The 25,882-nt window shown below is 33.6% G+C and overlaps 2 protein-coding genes across 4 annotated transcripts; both read left to right on the top strand.

Annotated features, from left to right (window-relative positions):
- On the top strand, positions 1 to 9,103 carry LOC126704577 (uncharacterized). Of its 3 annotated transcripts, XM_050403580.1 has the most exons (6): positions 2 to 1,061; positions 1,488 to 2,254; positions 2,340 to 2,429; positions 5,225 to 5,354; positions 5,469 to 6,013; positions 8,433 to 9,103. In XM_050403580.1, exons 1-6 carry the CDS (start codon positions 953 to 955, stop codon positions 8,556 to 8,558), a joined length of 1,767 nt encoding a protein of 588 aa, XP_050259537.1. In that variant the 5' UTR covers positions 2 to 952; the 3' UTR covers positions 8,559 to 9,103. The 3 variants fall into 3 exon arrangements, with proteins under 3 accessions (XP_050259536.1, XP_050259537.1, XP_050259534.1); XM_050403579.1 differs by having other exon boundaries at positions 1 to 540; positions 5,225 to 6,013; XM_050403577.1 differs by having other exon boundaries at positions 5,225 to 6,013.
- Positions 9,104 to 19,794: 10,691 nt separating this feature from the next.
- LOC126706783 (probable WRKY transcription factor 9) lies at positions 19,795 to 22,145 on the top strand. Its single transcript, XM_050406332.1, has 5 exons — positions 19,795 to 20,167; positions 20,352 to 20,489; positions 20,603 to 20,974; positions 21,163 to 21,276; positions 21,384 to 22,145. Exons 1-5 carry the CDS (start codon positions 19,934 to 19,936, stop codon positions 22,086 to 22,088), a joined length of 1,563 nt encoding a protein of 520 aa, XP_050262289.1. The 5' UTR covers positions 19,795 to 19,933; the 3' UTR covers positions 22,089 to 22,145.
- The last annotated feature ends 3,737 nt before the right edge of the window (positions 22,146 to 25,882 follow it).

Here is a 25,882-nt window from a genome sequence, read left to right as displayed (position 1 = left end):
TATCCATTAGACTCCCATTCCATCCAACTTCCAAGTCTATTCTCTATCTGTCAAGTGTTAACCAACCAAAACTCCCCTAAAAAAAGGGAAAAAAAAAATAGAGGTCCATTTGAATCCGTTTCTTTTTCCACACGCAGCCAACTACACACAAACACAAACAAACACTCACACACACAACTCACAATCAAGCCTTGTTATAATCTCTTCTTCAAAGCAGAGTTCCTTCGATTCCATCTCAGTTTCCAAATTCCCAAATTATTTAACACCAACTCAATTTTCATCATACCCATATATATATATACACACACACATACTCTGTATAGCATAAGAGGAGTAGTCTTTATTTCTTTTTCTTTTGGCTCTGCTCTGCTTTGCTCTGTTCAAACATCAAACTCCAAACCCTAGAGTCAAAGGGTTCTGGGCTTTCGCTTAATTTTTCAGGGTTTTGGTTTTGGGATTTTGGGTCTGGGTTCTTGCCCACTTCCCCGGAATATGCTTCTTCAATTCAAACCAACACAAACAATATTGGCTGAGAAATGAGTTAGTTTGTTCTTCTTCACAAAATTATATACTATATATAGGTGATTAATTTGGATTGTTAATTCAAGTTTTTCTTGACCAACTTCTTTTTTGTTATCATTTCATTGTCATAGTATATATATATATATATATATATATATAGTGTACAGAGGAAGAGATATGAATGAATGAAAGAAAAGCCTAATCTTTTAGTGTACAGGACAGTTTTGAAGAGTTGGGGTTTGGGGAATTTTGATTGAGATTGCCACTGACTTGTTTTCATTGGAAGTGACACTGGATTGATATTTTATTATTTTATTTTTAAAGAAAGATTGTTAAGGATTTTGTGGGGGAGGGGGGAATCAAGAAGTTTTACCCGAACGACAAATTGGGATTCGTTTAATTTTTTATTTGATCATGATTGAGTCAAGTAATGGATAGAAGTGAGCTTACTTTAGTGCCGGAATGGTTGAAAAGCAGTGCAAGTGTCACTGCTGGGAGCAGTTCAAACCATCAATTTTCATCGTCTTCATTGAACTCAGGCAATCCTCATTTCCTCTCTTTCAATTTCATTATTTCCTGGTTGCTGAGAAATTTGAGGAACATGGAAGGAACCTAAGCTCGAGTCCTATTTTTGTGTTGTTTTAGTAGTAGAAAAAGATGAAATACCAAATCTGTACTAAGAATAATGCTGGAATTTGTTTAGCTGATTGATGCATATGCTATTAAATTGTTATGTTTTCTTGAGTACTCATACTTAAAAAAAATTTATACTTTCTTTGGGTCTTAAAAGAATGTTGGAGATGAATGGAATCATTAAATCAATGTCATTTTGAATCCATCATTATTTCTCTGAAATAAACAGAAAATATGGAATTTTAATTGTCTTCTCTTTTATTACATTTTTGAAATAAACAATAAGAGCATAAGCTGAAATGTTTACCCTTTGCATATATCTTCTGATATAGATGATCATCCCATACCCAAGCATGTGAGAGATGGGTTGTCTGTGAGCAATAGTGATTATGATATAGGTCGCCAATTTGCTTCTGATCAAGCAACTTCCTCCTATTTCCACCAGAGTTCTACTAACGGTTCTGCCCACTCACGATCTTACAGTAGTTTTGGCAGAAGCCAGCATGATTGGGATTGGGAGGACACTAATGACTACCGTGGTAAGAACAGGTTGGTTTTGGGTGACCACAGGCGGCGTGACAGTTCTGATACTCTTGGTACCATCTTGCCCAATAGGGTCGAGAAAGATATGTTGCTGCATTCACAGTCTATGATTACAGGGAAATGCAGTGACACATGGCCTAGGAAAGTAGCTGGTGACTCAAATAATGCTAAAAGAAAACACAGTGATGCTAATGGCCTGCTTGGTGGTGGGGGTAGTGTTAGCAGTTCTACTAAAACTGCATTTGAACAGGACTTTCCCTCACTCATAGCTGAAGAGAGACAAGGTGGTTCTGAAATAGGAAGAGTCTCATCTTCTAGCTTGGACACTACAATTCAGAATTTGCCAATTGGCATTTCATCTACAATTGGTTGTGATAGCTGGAAGTCTGCTCTAGTAGAGGTTCCTCAGATATCTGGATGCAATAGCACAGATGCAGCATTGGCACTGCAAACTCTTGCTGCAGGCTCAGCTTCTGTGTCTCCAAGCACAAGGACTTGCCTTAATATGGCTGAAACATTGGCTAATGGTCCTGATCATGCTCGCACACGTCCCCAAGTAAGTTGCATTTTCCATTGTATTTCTGAGCATTTGTTAGAACATATATTCCTGCTCATATGGTGTCCTATGCTTTTGAATGTAGTTATCTGTTAAAACTCAGAGGCTTGATGAGCTGGCTATGAAGCAATCTAGGCAATTAATTCCCATGACGTTTTCCATGACAAAGCCCCTGGTAAGAGTTATTGCTTACCTCAATTGTATTTCATAAATACCTAGAGCTGTGCATTGTACATATTGTAGTCTGCCTTGTGTACATATTAATGCTTTGAAAGTCATCCAATAGGAAGCCTTCTGTCCATGGTGGTAGAGATAAAATAATGGTCATGGACAGACATTTTGTAACTAAAGAAGTATGATGACTCATCAATGAGCAAAAATCTTATGCACTAGGCTTGCATTGGCCTCTGCACAGACACTGGAAGATATGCATGATCAGGTCTCATGCTGTATGTTTCTCATCAAGGGCATTGAAATCTATGAATGTTGATTGTGTGTAAGCATTGAGGATTGAAGAAGTTGCTATTTACTAGATCTTTGTTTGATTGGTCTCAGGACTTGGGTTTTAGTGATCTCACTCTATTTGTAGATTTCATAGATTCTGTCTTTATGATTGTAGATTTCATACATTCTCTATCCTTTTGATTATAATGCTCATTCATGTGTAATTCTTTAGGCTACCTTACATATAAATTTTGTGTACATGAGGTAGTTATTCTGTTTTAATTTAACTTTATTACTTATCAAAAGAGAAAAGTAGTGTACAGATATAACTATTACTTTGATAAAAATTTTTGGATTGTTATGTTATCCAATAACAGAAGGTTATGTTGATACATTCAGGAGTAGAATGAGAATCTATTTAAGCCTAATTGTCAGATGTCTTTGAGTTGTAAAATTTTGTTCGTCGGTTGTTTTCTTGTTTTTGGTTTTTTCTATATTTTGGTCATAATCATTCTAAGTGATGGAAATTATAGACCACGTGGAAGGAGAAGAAAAAAGGATGGAGGACATGTGATTGATGAGGTGCTTTAAATCATGTGTTGATCAGTTTACAATATCTGGTTTTATTTATCTGTGACTGAGGAGTGTGCCCAACAAGAAATTGGTTTTGGGGCCCTTAGTCTTGCAGACAATCCAACCACTGCTGGCTGTTGGTTATGAGACTACTAGCAAAAGGCTCCAATGGATGATAAATATTTTGAGTGGAGGAGTGTGCATCCATTATGCTCTACAGCTGCATCCAGACGCCTCTGTTTCTATCCAGCAGTGTTGCCACGGGAGGGGGGTGGGGGGTTATACTATCAAACAAAACATGTGTTCTGATGATAAGGCTTTCAGACTAGCAAGTTATTGATGTATGGTAGGAAAATGAGGGATAGAACTATAGCTGAAAGCATGATTGGATAGTTAAAGTGAACACTTCTTGAGAAAATTTTGGAGAATTTTGGATGGTGAATTTGGATCATGTGTACAAAGATGAATCATTGCAACAGCCAGCATCACTAGCTATGTCTTAGGAATTTGATGATGAATGCTAAGAAGGAAAATTGGAAGGACTAGAAAGGTTTGAGTGTTTGTGGTAAAGAAAAAAGGGGTTGAATGTTAACAATTTTTTGCTAATGCTCTAGTCAACAAATTTATTGCTAGATGCATATGAGCTTTAGTTCAAAACCCACAAGAATGGGGAGAGGGTGAGGTTGTGCTTTCAAAACCCACTGGGTGCTTGTATCACTTACCAATAAAAAAGTTTGTTGCAAGATGTGAGTGAATTGCAAAATGGGACTTACTTGGGATTGTTGAATCACATAAAAAGGGGGTTAGTTGTGATAGTTGGGAGAAGGCTTTTCTGTGTTGTGTGAAGGAACAAAACATAATATAACTGTTGCTTTGATGGTGGTGGAACCAAAAATTGTGGTACTGCTTTATAATTTTGATACCACATATAGCTGCTTCATTTATATTCAAACACTCAACATGATTTGAAACAATTACTGATATATTCAAACAATCAAAAGTAGCGCACTCGAAATTTTACTTTTGTGCTTCCATGTTTTCTATTTACTCGCAATTCTTATAAGTTTTATGGTTGCCTTCTTGTACTTTTCCTTTTTTTGGTGAATGGAGCATTATTACTTATCAAAAAAAAGAAAAGAAGAAGTTTTTGGGTTGCTTGCATGTACTGATATATTTTTTCCCTGTCAACTGTAAGTATAATGAAGGCAGGTCAAAAGTAATATTACTTTTGAGCCCTTACAAGATAGCATTAATAGGCTAAAGATTTGGAAAAGTTGAAATATTTAGTATAATTCTCACCATGGACCTCAAGAACACCCACCTCATGGTGAGGGACATGACATCATGGTGGGCATTTTCATTGAGAGATTATATTCTTCACACTGCCTTTTCAAGTATAGTATATTCCACCACCTACTTAAGGATATTAGCAAGTAACATGCTCTTTGCATTTTAGTAGCCTTTTGAAGTCAGAAAAAAGTATGGAAGAGTTAAGCTGACACGGGTTGGCTCATTTCAATGATTGCTATCTATTGCACCTATGGAGTTTCTTATTTGAAGTGAAAACATTGCAAGGATAGCATAGCTGAAAACATGTTCTGATGGTAATGAGAAAATCCTTATATTGTTTTCTTGGACCACTTTATTTATATACTATTTGGATGAGGCTTGGCTTGCTTACAGGGTGGTCATTTTGATACTGTTTTATATGTGGATAGATAGCAAAGTAACTATTCATGACACATTACCAAAATACTAAACAATATGAAAAGTTAATGTGTCATGAATAGTTACTTTGCTATCTATCCACATATATATCAGTATCTAAACAATATGAAAAGTTAACTGCTCATAGTTAGTTAATGTACATACTGCTTCAAACTGTGATAGATCCCTTGTATTTATGTGATACATTAATTTAATGTTGGGTCATTTATGCCTGATTCTTATTAGGTGCCCAGTCCTTCTGAGAAATCAAAACCCAAGATTGGGCAACAGCAGCATTCATTCTCATCTTCACACTTTGGTAATAATAGTCCACATGGAGGGCCTGCAAAATCTGATGTTACAAAGTTATCTGTGGGTAATCTCCATGTCCTTAGTCCGTTGAATGGTTTCTCTTCAGCAGCTAAGGATAGCTTGAGTCCTACTAATGGAAGTAGACTAGCTAATAGTCCACTTGGCGTTGCTCCATCAGGTGCTGGGTCTGCATCCTTGAGGAAGTTTAGCAACAATTTAAGTGCTGCCACTGCTGACCGCAGGCCAACTGCTTTTCAGACGACTATGGAGAAGAAACCATCAACTCAAGTCCAGAGCCGGAATGATTTCTTCAAAAGTCTTTCAAGGAAGAACTCTCCTACAAAATTCCCTTCTGCTGTTTCTGATCCTTGCCAAGCTGCCTTGTCATCCGTTTCAGAGAATGCTGATAAATTGGTCAAAGAAGCTGCCGCTGCCGCTGCTGCTGCCGCGTCTATAACTCTTCAGGATACAGAAGATGCCATTTCATCAGATGACCCTGTTACAGACTCGTTGAATGACAGTAGGGATGAGATGACCCGCAATGGCAGTGCCTGTGATGTGTTTCAGAAATGTTTAAGCAATAGAGAGCAACATTCAAGCCCTGATGTGACTCTTTATCCAGATGAGGAAGAAGCTGCGTTCTTACGATCACTTGGGTGGGAGGAAAATGCCGGAGAGGATGAAGGCCTTACAGAGGAGGAGATAAGTGCTTTCTACATTGAGGTAACCGCTCTTCTAGAATTTTCTCTTTCCTTGTTTTTTTACCTCTTCCTATAATTTTTCTATGTTCTATAAAGGCCAAATACACAGTTGGTTCTTGAAGTTTACACTTTGAACACTTTTAGTCCATAATGTTTAAAATGATCAATTTCAGTCCCTAATGTTTTAAAAATGAGCACTTTTGGTCATTCTATCATGTTCTGTTCTTTTTTTGTGTGCTTGGCTAATGGAGCGATGAGGTGGCCTATTTTTATGACTTGACATCTGATTATACATAAATTGAAAAGAACTACACAGTGGCATTTCCCCTACCCAAACCTGTGAGTGCCTATTTGCCCAACCTGAACCTGTGAGGTCACTTCGTCGCTGTTAATCAGAATTATAATGAAGGTTTGTTGCAATAAGCCAGAGAAGAATTCTTCAGTCAAATTCTACCTCAACACTCTCTTTGAGCATGTTAAGATTTTCTTCACTAATTTCATCAAGACATCTGGTCTTTTTAAGACCTAGTCACCCCTACGAGCGCATAATTCCTTGCAAGCCTTGAAATTCAAGTCCCTTCTTGATTTCTCTGCAAGCTGCTCAAATATCAGTAACTTCTAATCCATAGAAACATCCGCTGAATCTTGATACTGATGCTTCTCTAACAACTCATAAATGCATAAGAACTCCTGGATAACTCTGCTCTTGGCTGGCTAATATTTAAGACAATATCTGATTATTTTGTCCCATGGTATTGCCGTATTGGAGCACCTTTTGTTTCCAGCCATTGGAATTGATGAAATGGCTCGATATGAGAGATCCACTACAGCATGCTTGTGCTTACTCAGCCAAAGCATTGTCTAGTCTGAGCTAAAAAAAAAGGTTCAAACTGAGTTTGGGTTGGGGGAAATGCTATTGTGTAGGTTTTTTTTTTAATTTTTTTTTTTTCATCTCATTCCTCTGTTAGCCATGTACACAAGAAAATTAATGGAAAATGACAAAAGGACCAAAAGAGCTCATTTCAAAAACTATAGGGACTAAAATTGATTATTTTAATCATTAGGTTCCTAAAAGTGCTTAAAGTTTGGGGATCAAGAAGTAAGTGCATTTTAATAAAGCCTTGTTAGGAAAATGGTTATGGAGGTTTGGAAGAGAAGGTACTCATCTTTGAAGGAGGGTTATTGCAACTAAATATGGAGAGGGTCAAGGGGGGTGGACTACTAAACCATGCAGAAGGGCCCATGGATGTGGTCTGTGGCGTGGTATTCATGATGGTTGGGAGAATTTCTCCAAACATGTGGCCCTAGTGGTGGGTGGTGGCACTCGTATTCTTTTTTGGCATGATTAGTGGGTTGGTAATAACTCTCTTAAAAGGCTCTATCCTCAGTTGTACATGTGTTCTAATGACAAGGAAGCTTGCATTTCTGATGCATTATGCTACTAGGAGGGTGGAATCGATAGAAATTGGAATTTGAGAGTTCATAGGGATTTTCATGAAAGGGAATTAGAGGCTGCCTTCTCTTTCCTTGAGTTCATTCAATCTCGGATCCCTAGGGGTGGTGGGAGTGACACTTCTCATTGGTGTCTCAACGGGAATGGCAAGTTTGAGATCCGGTCCTATTACAATAACATTAGGGGGGCAACCGCATCCAATTTTCCATGGAGGGGGGTTTGGAAAGCTAAAATCCCTAAGAGGGTGGCATTTTTTGTGTGGACAGCGGTTCATGGGCAGATCCTTACATTGGATAATCTCATGCTTAGGGGGTGCATTTTGGTGAATTGGTGTTGTATGTGCCATTGGAATGAGGAAACTGTGGATCATCTCCTCCTCCATTGTCTTGTAGCTCACTCATTGTGGGTTTATACGTTTCAGATCTCTGGGACCCAATGGGTCATGCTAGGCTTTGTGGAAAGTTTGGTGGATTGTTGGAGCTATTGGCTGGGAAAATTTAATTCAGACATATGGAATATGGTTCTTGGCTGTTTGATGTGGATTGTTTGGTCGAAAAGAAATCGGCGCTTTTTTGAGGATGCCGAGAAATCCTTGCCTCAATTACAAGCTCTTTGCCAGAAGACTTTATTTGATTGGTCTAGGTGTTGGGGCTTCTTGGATTGTTCTAATATCTTGGAGTTTATTTCTTCTCTTAGTATTGCTCTTTAAGTTTTTTATTGTTTTTTGTTGCTGTTTGTTTGTTTGTTGCTTTTCCTTGTGTTCACCATCATGAACACCTTGTATTGGCTGTCTTCTGTTTTATAGTTTGTTTAATAATACTCTTATTACCTATCAAAAAAAAAAAAAAAAGTGCTTAAAGTATATATACTTCAGGGACCAATGGTATATTTTGGTCTTCTATAAATAATATTGATTTTTTTTATTTAATGGTAAAGCTTATCATCTGAATACCACTTTATAAATCTTTGTGCTTGACTTCTTATGCAGTACATGAAATTGCGGCCATTATCAAAACTTTTGCATGGAATGCAGCCAAAGAGTTCACTGGCACTCACCTCACAGGATGGCAGCTGTGTTGGTGCTTCATCTGAATTGAGCTCGTCTGCTGCTTAGTCATAATCTGTGGCAAAAATAGGAAGTCTGAATGGTGGTTTACTTTTATTTTCTTTTTTGTTTCGATGGATATTGAGAAGTGATTTTAGCTAAATGGGGGTGTTGAAGAGGAGAAAGATCATGGGATGTGTCTGCAATTGCCGTTTGCTGAAGTTATATGGAATAAACTGCAAATGGCCCATTCCTGAGGAAAATTAGTAATACACTGCTTACTTTTAACTTTAGGATTTTCTGAGTTTGAAGGTTGATAGAAGAGGTAGGAATAGGATTTATATTGATCTGCCATGTAAGAAGCTGCTGAGGGAAATAGTATGAGAAAAGTGTGTTTTTCCTTTTAGTTATTCGTTTGGGGCTCAATTCCACAAATAGATTTTGAGTTCATTAGAAATTTGATTAAGAAAAAAAAAATTTAGTTCACTTTGGCTTTTCTTTGCCTTAAGCATTTTATTTGTTATGTTAAAAATTCAATGTTTATATCTGAGGAATAATACCACTGTTCTTATTCGGAGAGCAACGCAATTTTTATTTATTATTTTTTGGATTCATTTGGGTTTTGGACACCCTACTGGCGTCTGCTTGTACTTTTTACACCACACAACTGACTTGTGCTTAGCATAAAACATTAAAACATGGTGGATGGTTTTGTTGTCTTGATTTTTTGTTGGCTTAATTTCATGTCAAATTTACTTGTATTTCTTTCAATTTATTGTATTTTGTGGGGGGTTTTTATAATTGGGTAGAAATACTTGAGCTACAGATATGGAAATCCTCTCCTGCAAAATGGAAGGTTGTTCCCATGAAATGACACATGGCAAATAAAGGCTCCAACTTTATTGGAGCAACTCGCGAGAAACTCGCAGCCAGTTTCGTTCTCGCGAAAGAGCCTAAGACAATTTGTTTACATGCTTTGTCCTTGTGCCAACTCAATCCCAATTCATATATCTTGTTCTTATCCATGAAAACCCTAGAGAGAATTAGGTTACATTTGGGATTAGAGTTTAAAGTCAGCTTATTTTATTATTTAGCTTATTTTTGCTACTATTTATGGGTTTCACTGCACTTTTTGGTATTATTCATGGGTCTCACTTATTATTTCAGCTAATTTTTATTTTTATTTACAGTACTTTCAGTAAAAATTTTTCAATTTTAATTAAATAAGTTGTTTTCAAACGGATCCTTAAAGAACAATGTTCAGATTGTCCATTTAAGAGAGAGAGAACCATACCCTATGACATAGCCATACAAATGGTCTCTCTCTTCTCATGCCCTCTCACCATTGCCATATCAATGAGAGGATATTATTTCCATTACTATCTTCACCGTACTTGAGTGTTGAGAGTTGTTTAGAGATGGGAATTACTGGAGCAATACCACAAATCCAAGGAGATTTTTTATTTATTTATTTATTTTTGTTTTTTTGAGAAACACAAATCCAAGGAGAGTTGGTAGATGTGTGAATTACAATATTCTCTTGTAGTTGGGGTAGAATTTAATTGTGGTTCAAAAAAAAGGTCGTAATTTATCTATTTAAGATATAGCTATATTTGTTTTCAATTTATTAATGTGATATAATCATATTATAATGAAGTTGTTATTTTGTTTTTGTTTTGGTATTTACTTAGTTAAAAATGATATCTAAAGTATAGATATACTTAATGATGGAGATATTTATGATCTTATCTTATTGGGAGAGTTTGGTTTGGTTTTGTATAAATTGACATTGAAGTTGTAAAACTACATGAGTGCAAAAGAATTGAGCTTGTGTTGGGATCACTTGGTTTGTTTGTGGTATGATATGTGATGCATTTACCTTTTTATCCTTAAAAAGCTCTATGGATGAACAAATATTGTAGGGGCTTTTGGTGAATTTTAGGTAAAAATTTAGGGATTGAGTTGATGGGATTTACTTGCCCCCGCTAACTGTTCCCAATAGAAAAGGTCATCTTGAAAATGAAACTTATCCTTCGTTGTCTCACTGACTGACCTTGACCCTTGTTATTTTAAGGTCATATCTAGTTATTCAGAGTTTGTCTTGATTTGGTATTGTTCTCACGGCCTGCACGAAACAGTACTTTGTTCTAAATATCTAGTCAATTACTATGTCTTAACGTATTTCAAGGAAAACTGGCTAGGTCTAGGTTCAAGTGGCATTTCACCCCTAAACAGTTTGGACCTTTCCAAGCTTCATCCTGGTCATGGATAGACCACCCAGCTTTGGGCCCATAAGCAGTGACAAAAGAGGAAGGGGTTACTCTCAACGTTACATTTTGGTTTAAATTGTCCACGAATTCAACATCTTGCTTTGCAGGACATGGCCTTGAGACTTCAAAGTAGATTTTTTCTACGTACTTTTTTATTCAGCAACTACCATTTGACGAGCATAATTGGGTTTGATTCCTCTCACCACTGCAACCACTAGCAAAAACTCCTTATTTCTCTATTATTTTATTTATTTACTGTCACACACATAAAGCAATGACAAGGTGCTTCAAGAGGTATGGGGATTCTTTATAGATTTTTGAACTCCAAAAGCTTTTAGATGTTGTTCCGGATGGTGCCATGGTGACTGTTGAGGACCATAGCCTAGCTTCTTCTGCATGTTTTAGACCCACAAGATGTCCTTCCAATGTTGAAAATTTGTGTTGCTTTGGATTTGATCTACCAAGTATACGTCCCACCTTGTTGTAGCCATGGCAAACTAGCCTTGTAACACACTCCATCTCAGTCATAACAACATAAGGCATTTGGTGTCGTATCTCAATTTTCTATAAATTGACATTGCAACTGGACAGGTCTGATCTTAGTATTTTTGCGATTATGGCCTGGAATATTTGGTAGAGAAGGAAGTGTTTTGTTCATGGCAGGTAAGTTTGCTACGTCTGCTCATCTAATTCAGTCCAATGAACAACTTTATAATGATTTTAGACAAAAGAGGAATGTGCGGGAACAACTACATGGTTTTCAACCTTTGCCAAGGTCTCCCAGCGTTGGAATTTGGAAACCTCCTTTAGATGTTGTTTGTTAGATTAAATTAATAAATTTATCATCTCCAATAGTTTAAGTTTTTGGAAAAAATTAGTAATTTAATATGGTATCAGAGTAAGAGATTTTAAGGGTTCAATCTTTTACATGTGAAAGGAAAGTAATAGATTAAATGAATAAATTCACTGCCTTCTAATAACTTAAGTTTTTGGAAGAATCATAATTTAAAAATGTTTATAAGTTTTTTTTTTTTTTTGAGAAACAGTGTTTATAAGTTGAACCAAGCTTTTGCTTATTTCCCTTATTGTGATTGTGCTGGAGTTGGGGTTATTATCTGTGATTCTCATGGCCTGGGTTTTGTAGGAAGAAGTTCAAAGTTATCAATGGTGGACTCTCTTCAGAATTTGAAGCTCTTAGGTGCAATCGACTCCATAAAGTTTGCCAGAGATGTTGGATGTGCAGATGAAGATTTATTTGACTTGTTACAAGAAAATAGTTTTTCAAGGGCTATTTATGTCATGGACGCTTAGATTATGAGTATTCCTCTGATCTGCTTCAGTGCTTACTCTCTCTGGTTGCTCCTCAAAGGGATTAGTGTAGCTATGGTTCGATGGAGATAGCTTTATATGCTTGAGAGTTTACTGATCCTATGGCTTGAGGATTTGCCCTCTCTTTTGATGCTGTTTTAAGGGCAAATGTAACCTCTGTACAAGTTATTATTATCAATTAAATATGAATTTATAACCTTTTATATAGAAAAAAGTGTGTTAATTAGATTTGGATACATGGATTTGGATATAGGTGATTAAAATCAAAATACATTATTTAGATAGTTTAAAAAGTCAAGAAAGTGCCTTGCGCCAAATTCATTAGGATTTTAAGTCTTGAAATTCTTAGATTTTAAATTTCTTGGATTTGAAATAATATCTGATCCCATAGAATTTCAAAAATTCTTAACCACTCTCCAAAATGACTAGGACATCCTAAAACAAAAAAAAGAAAAATACCAAAGTACTCCCTAATAGCTTCAAAAATAACTAAAATACCCAAAAACTCTAAAATGGCTAAAATACTCTATAAACCTAAAAAAAATGACTTATATACCCAAACCTGCTTTAAAATGCCCCCAATACCCAAAAGCTCCAAAATGCCCCCAAACTCTAAAATAAGCAAAATACTCCACCTAAAAAATATTTTACATTCAGAAAATATGTTCTATCGAACCAAACATGGTCTTAATATTGATTTTGGGGCTATGGAGTGTAGATTTAGGTTGCTAAAATCTCTAATTTTAATTTGGCGGTTTTTAATTTGAATTTTAAGCGTTGGTTTTGTGAGGAATTAAGGACATAATTGAGGAACATTAGGTGCTGTAAGGGAACAAGAGTATTAGAATTTATGATGAGAGCCGAAATTCTTACAATTGATTTGGAAAAATGTACTTATAACATGTGAGAGGGAGAAAGATATAGGATGAGGAGGAGGGGGATGAGGATGAGGAGGATGGGAGAGCCAAAATTCTTACAATTCTTACAAAAATTCCATGTGCAATTATGTTGGCCGGGTATTGTTGGACAATTTGTTTTATACTTTTATGCATGTACTCTCCTAAAATAATTATTAGAATGTCAGCTTCAAGAATTCTTAAATGGGCTAGCATTGTGATAATGATGAGGCAGTACTCATGCATGTTTAATCTTCAGCTACATTTTCTTGTTATAATAAGGATTTTGTGTCCGTTTTCACCTTCCATTTACAACCATCCCATTACAGATCGAAAGAGTTTTCTTAATTTGGGAGGAGTTTTCTTTTGTCAATAACTTGATATAATGGCCACCTTTTTTATATTAATTAATATGAGAATTTCTTTTCTTTGATTCTTTGTAAGGGGATTCTTCTCTCCCCAGATTTACGTTGCTTGGCTGAAAGTGCCCACTCTAATTTGTAGAAAAAGGTGTCCAGCTAGAGCTGAGAAAATTGAATCTAGTACCACAACTTATTTCATAGCTTCTTTGCTATAACTATGTGTGTTTCTAGAACTACTTACAAGAGTTAGACTTTAACTCTGGTCATTCATGCTAAAATGTTGCTTCCAATCACATGATCGAGGAAGCAAGCACTACAAGAGGTAGACTTTGATTTGTTTGGGAATTCAGTTCCATGTTTGGCTCCATTCTTGTGGATAACATCGTGCTTTTGTTACCCTCTCGAACTGATTGAATTCCATGTAGTGGACCTTTACATAATTACTTACAGGTTGACCTTTGCATTAATTGACACAAAGGTAGTCAAGGGGGTCGTATTCATCTTTAGAAGATGTGGAAAGTGCCGAGTTTAGTTTCGTTGATCTTCAAACTGTGCACACGTAAAATTTTTGGTGTTTTAAGAAGATCAATGCTTCAACGTATAATTAATATTATTTTCTTCAATGATGCATAGGGTTTGTTAGTGTATGAAAGTTCTTATTATATGATATGTGACAAATCATAATACCTTACACTGCTCTAGAGATTGTAATGTTCTAGAGCATTGTCACAACTCACAAATGGAGTGGAAGTGGAACGTGTGTAGAAATATTGATAGTATCACTATTTATTCTAATATAATAATTAATTATTGCTTTATTAAGTATTTACTTTAATTTCAATTAGCCACGAACCTGTGCGTTGCGCATGATAATCATTTTTATGTTGGTTTTATTAAATTTTTTTATAAAATTTAAACTAATTTAATAAAGAGTAATGTATTTTGTAATTATATTTTTATTTATTATAAGAATAATCATAATGTAATATAGGAACAGTCATAAATCATAAATTTAATAATTTTTGTTGTACTAAAATGAAAAAAAAAATACAATTTTTCTCAGAAACTCAAAAGGCAATTTGGAAATTATTCTTTTACTTTTAAACAAACTTTCTCAAACTTATTTTTTCTGTCTACAATCCAAAACACTGAAAAAAGTAACTAAAAAAATTAATAAAACTTAACTATGATTAATTGGACCAATTAGGAAAACAATTTGTTATTTATAATCTACTAAGGTTATTTTCTTTGTGGAAATTGTAATTTCATCCACCCAAAACATATTATCAAATAATCAATTATTAACAAAATCTAAGAATTAAATTTCTATAGATGCATTGTTATAAAATAATAATAATAATAATAATTAAAGTAAAATTGCGAAAGATAAAATTTGTCTCTCATCCAATAACTTTTGTTTAGCCAACCTTTACTTTTCTTTAAATAAATTGCATTATAGAGTACTTCTAATACTATTAAGAGTACTTTGTCCACCACAAAGGATTAAAAAATAAACAAAAATTATTAAAATCTCATAGTTTAACATCTAAATTGAGCACTATAAAAATCATGCTATCAAATTACAGTAACTACCAAATTAAATTATCCAAATCATGCTATGTAGTAGAATAATATTTTTTTTTATTTAATCCTTTATAACGCAATAGGATAACATTTAACAATCAAAGAGAGAGAAAAAAAAATCACATTAACCTAAAGTAGATTAAAGAATACAAAAAATTATCAACCTAAAACGAAGATGCAAGAAAAATAAAATATAAAAATCCACTCAAAAATTGTGTGTGTGTGAGAGAGAGAGAGAGAGAGAGAGAGAGAGAGAGAGATAGATAGAGAGAGAACCTTTTTTTTTGTAAGGGAAAACTATACATAGAATGAAAGAGATAGTGACAGATTTATAGTAAGAGAGTGTGAATAAGAAGAGACAAAAATAGAGGAAGATGAAGGCAAATATGAAGAATGATATTAATGTAGAGAGTAGTAGGGAGATGAGAAGGTGAGAGAATCAGAGAAGGAGAAATATTGGAGAAGTAGTGGGGAGATGAAAAGATAAGAGAGGAAGAAATGTTGGAGAAGTGTAAATAAGAAATAAAAAAATATTATAAATAATTATAAGAAAATAGAAAGAAAAAAGATAATGATGTAGATGCTGACGTGGCTCAACGTGAGCGCAGTAGCATTAAACGCTACGCTTCAGTTTTCAGTAATATATAGACTAGCATGTAACTCATGTAAATGCGTGAATGCATTTAAAATTAAACACAAGTTTTATTATAAAAATATAAATAATTAGTCATTTTTTTTAAAGCATGTAATACATGCATACGTATAGATACATTTAAAGTTTTTTTAAAGAATAGATATATTTAAAGTTAAACACAATTTTATCATAAAAATATAAATAATTAGTAATTTTTTTTAAGTAAACATAATTAGTCACACATTACAATTCTTACCTAAATTTAATACTATTTATAATCTTTTTTTTTTCTAATTTTTAATAAGATAGAACGTGTGGTGAGGTGATCTTTGTTATGTGATGATTTTTATTGAGTATATGTGATTAGTTTTTTTTTTTTTTTTTTTTTTAATTTATAGTTTATTAATATTCGATTCTTAATATTTTGCACTAATTAACTCACTTAGCACAAAGATTAAAAAAAATTTAAGTGGACACATGACACAAACTTAAGTGAATGATTATGGTGTGGTCCCCTCATAAATTTAGACACATGGCGCAAAATTGGATTATAATTTCAAATTCTAATTAAACTTTCTCTAAATTTTGTCTATATATATATATGGATTGTCAATGGACCATATCTTCATATATTTATTTCAAAAAAAAAAAGTATTAATGAATTTCAGATAGCTCAACTGGTAAAATATCTTATAGTTGAATAAGAAATCTAAGATTCAATCTTCGCCTACACCAAAAACCGATTAGTGTCTTAGTCTGATGATAAAGAGTTATCGTTAGGAGCAGGCGCTGTAAGTTGAAACTCCCTAAAAAAAAAAAAAACTAGGTTACGAAAATGAATAACAATAAATATCAATATATATCTTCATTTTTTTAAGAGAGAAAAAAATCAATATCTTATAATTGTTGAGTTTGTGACAAAATTTACCATATACGCTGTAACATAATATTTTCACTAATGAGATGAGTTAGCTGTGTCTATGTAATTTTCATTCAACATTTATACCAATAATAATTATAATAGGTTTCAGTTAGCTCTCAATTGATAAAGTTTTTTGTTCTCTAGTAAGATATTTGAAAATTGATCACCGTCTACATCACAAACCAACGTTATAAGTTTGAAATACTATTTTATCTATAAAAAATTATTATAATTATTATAAATAGCAACATAAAATATAATTAAAAAATTAGAGTATTATTAGTTAATTAAATAATATATATCTAAAATTATTTATCTTATCAAGAAAACACATTCACATGCACTACGACTTTTGTTAAAATTGGATCTTCTTGTAATAAACACAAAGCAAATGACTTCTTTTGATCCGTAAAGAATGATAAAGGGGTGAGACCTTGAATTAAAAAACTCACTCAATAAATGCGTAATTTTATAATTATAAAAGGAAAATTGAGTCTTATAAGTTAACGTGAGGGGAGGTAGATAGGATTTGGATAATAAAAAAAAATTAAAAAAAAAGTGTCTAAGAATGAGAGCAGAGGAGAGAAGCGTGAGGTCTTCGAGTTGACGGATTCTAGATCTGATCCCAAGGTTTCTTGTTATTGGATTTCGTATAGGGCTCACATTCCATGACCGAAGTTGATGTTGCATCTATATGAATTAATTATTCATTTTTTAATTTGTTAATTCAATCTGTATTCACAATAACTATATAGTATATATCATGATTTATTTATTTTGACAGTTTCAGTGTCCAATGTCAAATTAATGACAATGATGCTCCAGCTAAGTATGAAATTAGTATTGTAACTTTAGGCTGCAAGAGACTGTGTGCTCGAATTAACTTATCCCCAGTAATAAAAAAATGGATTTGTGGTTGATTTTTCACCAACAATTCTAAAAATTAATGACCTTGAAAGAGACACTTGTACAAAGAGTACTTAAAATTTTATGCTTTCATCACTTCTGCTTTCAGCTCTCATTTTACTAACCTCTTTATATATGTTAAGAGTTAAGACCAATTTTTAATAAAGATTCTTATATATCATTTATGCTAGGTACTTTTCAGCGAAAAAAATAAAAATAAATAACAAAGAGGGCTAGGAAATTAAATTATTAGTATTCAGTTTGATTCAAGAAAATGGAAAATAAGAAGTTGGTAATTTTAAGAACTTCTAAATATAATTTTTAGGGTGGAGCCATGGAGGAAGTGTAAAAAAGAGTTCCAATCATTTGTAAGGTTTTACTTGTGTCCAATGCTCCAATTCAACGCAAAAGACCGAAACACAAAGCGTGTCTTAAAATGACCATCTGTCAGCCTAGTGTCTTGTCAAGTGCACAAAAATATTAGATGAAAGTTTTGCTCTTATCTATATATATAATTAAATAGGCCAACTCAACATAATTTAATGGCTAAGGCAAACAATTTTAAGGGAGGTTTCTCTTTTTTTTTTTTTTTTTTTTAATTTCTTTTATATTTTATATACATTAAACGAATTTATTTTTCTTGCTTTTTAATATGCAACACTACTAATTACGTTTTCAAAGTCAAGTTTTCTAGCATCAAGATTTTAATTGAAAACATGACTATACACTGCTTGTGATGTAATCAATTTTAATTAGTATTTTATCAATTTTAGTTTTGAAAAACTTTATTTACTTTCTATTATTTCATTATATTTTATTTTATTTTTATGAACTCTCGTAAATTTGTGAGATTTCATCTATACTTATCTTATATTATATTCCTAAAAACAAAAAATTTATCAAGAGATCTCATGTGAGATTCAATTAAAATTTTCTATTTTTATATCATTTTTTCTTAATTTTTTTTATATCCAGATGATATTTCTAGTATATAGTTCTAATTAAAAAATTAACAAATAAAATAAACATATTTACAACATAAAATTATAATAGGATAAAAATAAAATAAATTTTCAATAACATATTCTACTTTATCAAAGGCACTGCAACTTCACTTAATTACATAATCACATAAAAATTTTAGTTTTCCACAATTTTGGAAATCACATAAAAATTTTAATTTGCCACAATTTTGGAAATCACATAAAAATTTTAATTTGCCACAATTTTGGGGATGTTCTTGGAGAGAGTGAGATTTGGTAGTGTGGTCATGTGAGAGATTGAACGACTAGTATCAAAAAGCTATTGTATGGAAAAGAAACATATAAAAAATATAAATTAAACATTAATAAAAATTTGGTACAGTCACATAATTTTATTTCTGTTAAACAATTTAGGGTTTTAAATGAGTTGAGTTTCTATTATCACATAATTTTGGGGGCCTTCTTGAAGGGAAGGCACTCAACAAATTTGTCCTTTTAAAAAAATTCTATTAATTAAAAAATTTTGGGCCTTGTTTCTATTGGGAGCCCTAGGCAATGGTCTAATAAGTGGTCTTGCCCAAGGGCTGATGCTGTAATTAAAAAAAAGTTTAGTATACATGAATTGTTCTATACTTTCAAAAGTAACTCTATTATTAACTATAAATAATTTAATAATAAGTTCAAGTATATGTAAATTGAGAAATTTAAATTCAATTCAATATTAAAACTAGGAACTTATGTTTTTAAAATGTTATATTATATTTAAAAAAAAAAAAAAAAAAAAAAAAAAAAAAACACTTTGAACACAGGCTTGAAAATGCTAGTACTGTAATAAGTGTGGATAACTTTTTTTTTTTTTTAACCTAAAAAATTGAGGACCATTTTTCACATACATGCAATCATGCATATTTACATGCATGGAGGGGGTAGTAAAAACAAGAGTCGCATAGGTTAGGCTGTTTTAAATAAGTGGGTAACTGGCCATTAGTGATTGGACCCAAAAGAAAAAGGGTTTCCCAGGTCCAAAGGAAAAAAAAAAAGCTTTATTTTAAACCATATCGTTGAATTGGGTGCTGCCTTTTTTTGCCTCTTAGCTCTGTGTTAGGCGTAAGGGGCTATGCTTTACACCACCCCCCCCCCCCCCCCCCCCCCCAAAATATCTCAAAACTTATGGATTCCTTTTCATTTGGGAAGAAAAAGGCAAAATGACCCAATACTATATTTGTCAAAACAGTGATTTAGATGGCTAATACTGTGTTTTTACCCTGAGGTGAGGGCCCTCATTGTCAACTATTGGAGTGCCAATGTCGTTTTATATATATATAAACCTTTTTTTTAATATATAGTAAACATTTAGGCATTTGATTCTTAGTCTTTATATTAAATTTTGGTGAATTAAGGAGCCCATGAAAGTCAAAGCTTAGATGCGTCCTTGTGCGTCTAATAATAAGTCATTGAGACGAGGGAATTGACTTCGGTGCCTCAAAAGCAGCAACAATAGGAAGAAAGCGATTCTCTAATTTTGTCTCGTTCAATAGGGAGGGAAAAAGAGGGAGAGATGGAGATTGATCTGTCACTGAACATAGATGCTAAAGAAGAGGAGGTAGAAGAAGAAGAAAAAGAAGTGGACGAAAAAGAAGAAGAAGAAAAAGAACAAAAAAATGGTCATGAACATGTACATGATGCAGAAGAAGCAGCTGAGGCCACAGCAGGAGAAGTAGATGATGATAATGATAATGATGATGCATCAGTAGTAGAGGTATCCTTGCAACAAAGCATTAAGACTGAAGAGGTACTTATCTTTATAAATTAACCTCTATAAAAGCATCATCTTTAATCTCTATCTCACTCTCTCTCTCTCTGTTTTCCTAATAATTTTGTTTCTATAGGATCAATAGCTTTACAAAGTATATATATATATGCTCATGCATAGCTGTATACGATAATTGACAATGAAATCTTTCATGTTCTACCAGTTGTGTGTGTTACAAATGGAGATGAACCGCATGAAAGAAGAAAACAAGGTGTTGAGGAAGGTAGTGGAGCAAACGATGAAAGAATACTATGATTTGCAGATGAAATTTGCGGCTATCCAGCAAGATAACCAGAAAAAGGTAGTAATCCAATGTCACACTACTTTTTTTTTTGGGGGGATTGAATTCTAGTCCATTGTGTCATGACATTAAAATAATATGTAATTGTTTAATTACACTTTAATTTGATTTAGGACCCTCAAATCTTTCTCTCGCTCCATGGTAATTATGACAACACTACTCAAGAACAAAAGGCGGTTCCCAAAATTCTAGACATCAGTAACCAGTCTTCATTGGTATCACATAAGAATGGTATTGGTAATAGAGAGAGTGAATTAGGGTTATCATTGAGGCTACATAATACGGATGCTCATGAAGACCATGAACGAGTGGAAATTAAAGAAAAAGAAGAAGCGAACAAGAAGCTAGAATTGGCAAGTTTTGCTCCATCAGTACAAAACAAGCAGCAGAGGCCTGGTGATTTGGGTGGATCTACTGGCCATGTTGCCTCCCCAGCCAATAGAAAAGCTAGGGTTTCAGTCAGAGCTAGATGTGAAGCAGCTACAGTGAGTTTCATTTATCACATAATTCTCATAATTTTTTTTATTAACTCCTTAAACGAATGCCATAAGTTTAAATTTTATTATATCTAAATAAATAATAATAATAATAATAATCACGGGATTATTTATTTATTTTTTTTGCTGAATAATCACAGGATTATAATTTGATCAAAAAAAGTTTTTCTATATAGATGAATGATGGGTGCCAATGGAGAAAATATGGGCAAAAAATTGCAAAAGGAAATCCTTGTCCACGAGCTTATTATCGTTGCACAGTAACTCCAGGATGCCCGGTTAGGAAACAGGTAAAACAATTTCCCAACTGAATTTGATGAATATTGTTGTTGTACTTCAGTTTGAGCTGAATTTGTATGAGTGGTTAATTTCTATGCATTGTTTTGCAATTTGCCAGGTGCAAAGATGCTTAGAAGACATGTCTATACTCATAACAACCTATGAAGGTAACCATAACCATCCACTTCCAGTGGGTGCAACTGCCATGGCTTCCACAGCCTCACCATCAGCTTCATTTGTGTTAGTAGATTCAAGTTCTCCTTCAGATGGTACCTCTTGTGTCACCCAAGCATCCCTTCCATACCATATGATGAACCCATCTTCTCATCATCCATCAAATATCAGAAGCATGATAAACCCTAATGACCCATCCAAAGGGAACATTGTTCTTGACCTTACAAACAACCCTTATGAACAAGCTCATCATCAACTAATCCCAATGGCTAACCCCTCATCATACTCATCACAACCTCATCTTCAACAAGGTTTCAATTGGATGCATGGCAAACCAAGTTATCATCATAATAATATTGGCAACTCTCTCACCAACAATAACCTTTTTGCTAGCCCTAGTGACAAGGGTTGGAAAGCTGAAGAGGATAAAAAATCATTGGCTGAAAATGTGACAGCAATTGCATCAGATCCCAAATTTAGGGTAGCCGTGGCGGCTGCTATCAGTTCTCTCATTAATAAAGAGAACCATAATAGTACAACTCATCCTATGGGGACTTCTTTTGGTCCTAGGGATATTGGGGAGAGTAGTAGCTCTGCTAGTAACAATTGGGTCCTTGAATCTCTCTCGGGAAATGGTAAGCCACTTTAGGCGATTGCCTAGAAACAACCTGAATAGAATTTTTTTTTTTTTTTTTTAATGAATAAATATGAATAGTACTTAGTTTTTTTTAAAGACAAATGGAAGCTTATACACAGACTTGATTTGTATCAATATCTTGTCAAGATTTGGTTCTTAATTTGCACAATAAAATCAATATTCTAATTATTGCAACTTTTTTTTTTCTTTTTGGATTTTTTTACATTTTTTTTAATTATTATGTTTGTTTATACTTTATATGTACATTGGACTACATGGGATTTTGCAACATTATTGCAAAATAGGATGCGAGGTCACAAAGCTATCCCGAATAAATTTGATTGATACCAAAGTAGATCATACGCTGAATTTTATTAATTCAATTATTTTTTTTGCAACAATTCTGGTCCCTACTTTTTATTGTCACTTGGGATCCAAAAAGTTTGATCATTCCTTTAAAAAGATGAATGATAGAGCTTTTGTGTGGTGAGGAACTAGAATGAAGTTTTTTAATTTCATTCCGTTTCAGTCGAAACAGGGAAAATTTTGTGCTAACTGATTACTAACCAAGGTGAATCATCCCATTCCATCTGACCAAAATTCTAACTCATTCTAATCCGTTCTATCTATTTTGGGGCATTTTGCTAAATTTCGACTCAGCAGCTCGAACACATTCCCCCTGTCCTCCGAGCACATCTGGCATTAGGGAGGTATCAACTTGCCCAACTAGGTGGTGGTAGGTTATTATAGTTATTAGTTATTGTGATTTGAGCCCGTTCGCTTCACGTGCAAGAAGGCAACAAATTTCAGTTCATGAGACAGCAGTGGAGTGGAGTAGCCGCGACACGAAATGGGGAAGCTAAAAGATTATGTTTCGGAGAGTCTTGCAATCGAAAGCATTGAAGCCTAGAAATTCAATGTGAAGATAGCCTGGCTCTGAAGAACCGCTGCCATATACAATTAATTCTACTAGTTTATTAAGATCTAGGTGAATGAACCCATTAAGTTATTAACTAATGCCACAATTGTTTGGGAATCCAAAATGAAGGCATAGCGCAAGCCACTATAGCTCTGGAGCCTCCGCTTTGCCACAGTAGTAAGTACCACGAGCCCTCTATCCTACACATCCATCCAGAAGTAAGTGTCTTTCACTGGTTCCACTGAATGTTCCTATCTCTCCTCTGGAGTAAATCGGAAACTAGAACCACTAACTTTATTTTTGAAGGAATGCCCGATCCAAGATTTCTTCAAAAAAGAGTCAACAAGTATTCTAGGAAATGGTGCCCATAAAGTGAAATTGTATCATATGTTAGTTAAAGAGGTTGACTCTACATGTTTACAATTCATATTATAAATCTCTTTGTTATATGTAACAATTATGTTAAAAATGTGTACTATATAATTTTGAACTGATAATTTGATATGTTTTAACAAAATGGGATTAATACATATATATAATGGCAATTTCGAAATGATAGGCTGAATTAAATTAGTGCCGAAATATTTAGTTTTAATAAATAAACTAGAACAGCCACTAAAAAAAGGGAATAGGCAATTTGGTGTGATACTTTTTCCAAGTGATAAGTTAGAGATGCATATATGGTAAATTCATTTGGCTTTATAGATTTTATTTTTATTTTTTCTCTGATGGGGGTATAGATCATTATTATTACAGTACGAATGCCATACAATTCACGGTTACTTGTACGCCTCATAAAGGGATTGTTTTTTTTACTATATATATATATATAATATAATATAATATAAAGACATATAGGTTCTAGTTATCTTCTTCTAGTTCTACCGGCATAAACAGTGCCTTAATTTGCGTAGCCACTAGCTAGCCAGGATCGTAGGATCTTCTAATATTACAATATTGGTAAATTTTGGTTCACAATTGCGTGTTGTAAATACATTTTAGTCTGGATTACAGATGTGCAGTTCCTTAATTTAGTGTGCGTAGTATTTAGTGAGATCTGAATCTAAACATGAAGTCAACTCTTGTATAATTTTTAAACCTAAAACTAGGCAATACTGGTGCTTACACTCTATGTATTAATCTATGTGTGCATTCAACCATACTTTTCAAAAAACAATTCTTCTGCAAATGTGCTACCTTGAATCATGACAGATGGACATTAATAAAAAGTTTAGTAATTGAGTAAAAATTCTCTTTTATGAGGTGTTTGAATAGAGTGATGGTTAGGTACTCTCAAAACATGAAAATTTGTGTGTGTGTGTTTTTTATCTCATACTCACGGTAAGGTTCACTATGATTGTGAGAGAAGTGAGTACCATTTCTCCGTACTCTGAGAATATTTAAGAATTTTCTATTTGAATTTTGAATGGAGCCATTTTTTTTCCTTAGTGCGGATATAAATATAGAATTGGAGGAGCCATTGTCTAATTTGTGTATTTCTTTGAAAGAGCTTATTATTAAAACAAGTCACATGACCTAATAAATAGGTTATGTGATTAAAAATATACATGAATAATTATATATATATCATCATATAGTGAGTTGGAAGAATTTTTCTCCAAACTAATTTAGAGATAAACTTTTTCTTTAAGATTTATCAATAATCTCTTATCAAAATAATAATAATAATAATAATAATAATAATTATTATTATTATTATTATTATTATCAAAAATAATATCTGCAAAGGCAAAAGAAGTTAACTTTTTAAGGGTCTATCATTCTCTCTCTCCCATCTGCTCTCAAATATCCATGAAATGTTTTTATTTAGTGCAATAACAAAGTTGAAGCTTTAAACATAATCAATTTGAGTTGAGTTTTTTACAAGTTTGGCTTGTTAAATATTATAGGAACTCCCTATTCAAATATATATATATATATATATATATATTATAGGAACTCGAGCTTAACTAAAGCTTATTTTGAAGCTAAGTAAGCTTGGCTTGACATAAGCCTCTTCAAGTCTCAACTGCTCTAGCTAGTAACTTCATAAGGTTACATCCAATTTAAAAAAATACCACTTCATCACTAATGGCCTAGCCATGATAATAAGGCAATAGCTCAATAGGACAGTGGATATTGGATATTGGTGCAGGCCTAAATATTAGAGTTCAAAAATGGAAAAACTATTTTTATATGAAGTTTGAAAAAATAAAATTATTTAGAGCATCCACAGCATTGGATGTAAAACTTTGCAAAATACAAAAAGCAATCAATTTTACACATTTTGTTCCAAAAATCTTCTACATCAGTCTTTTTAAAACTGTGTATTTTTACACATTTGCCATGCACGGTTATTGTAAATATATATCTTATTATTTTATTAATTTCACGTTCGCACCTTTTTTTTTCTCTCTACTCCATGCACAACAAACTCAGTGACTTCTCGTCTTCTCATCTTCTTTTTCCTTAGATACACACAAACAAACCCACATGAACAAACCAACAGAGAGAAAAATTAGTGCTTGACTGGAATAATCGGTGCTTGTGGGTCAACGGGAATGGGTTTTGATGTTGGCGGTGGAGATCGGTGTTTGACCGGAACGATTCTCTGCATGTGCATCTGTCATTGTGGGTCGATGCTTGTGGCAGAGATGATGCTTAAGGCGGCTTAAGGGTCGAACACAGGTAGAGGAGATCTGACCGAGAGGGAGTGGAGATTGGGTCTTGTTTGAGGAGTGAGAATGGGCCTTGATGGTTTTGCAGTAAAGGTGTTTGATGTTTATTCTCAATGAGCGTTGAAGAGAAGGAGCGAGAGAAAGTGAGGGGTTTGAGATGGCAGTGAAGGTGTCTATGGAGATCTAATTGAGAAGGTGTGGATTAGACC

This window comes from Quercus robur, chromosome 11 (genome assembly GCF_932294415.1).
Source record: "Quercus robur chromosome 11, dhQueRobu3.1, whole genome shotgun sequence".
Lineage (NCBI taxonomy): Eukaryota > Viridiplantae > Streptophyta > Magnoliopsida > Fagales > Fagaceae > Quercus > Quercus robur.
The sequence above is the reverse complement of the archived record's forward strand: the minus strand, read 5'-3'. Positions and strand labels throughout refer to the sequence as shown.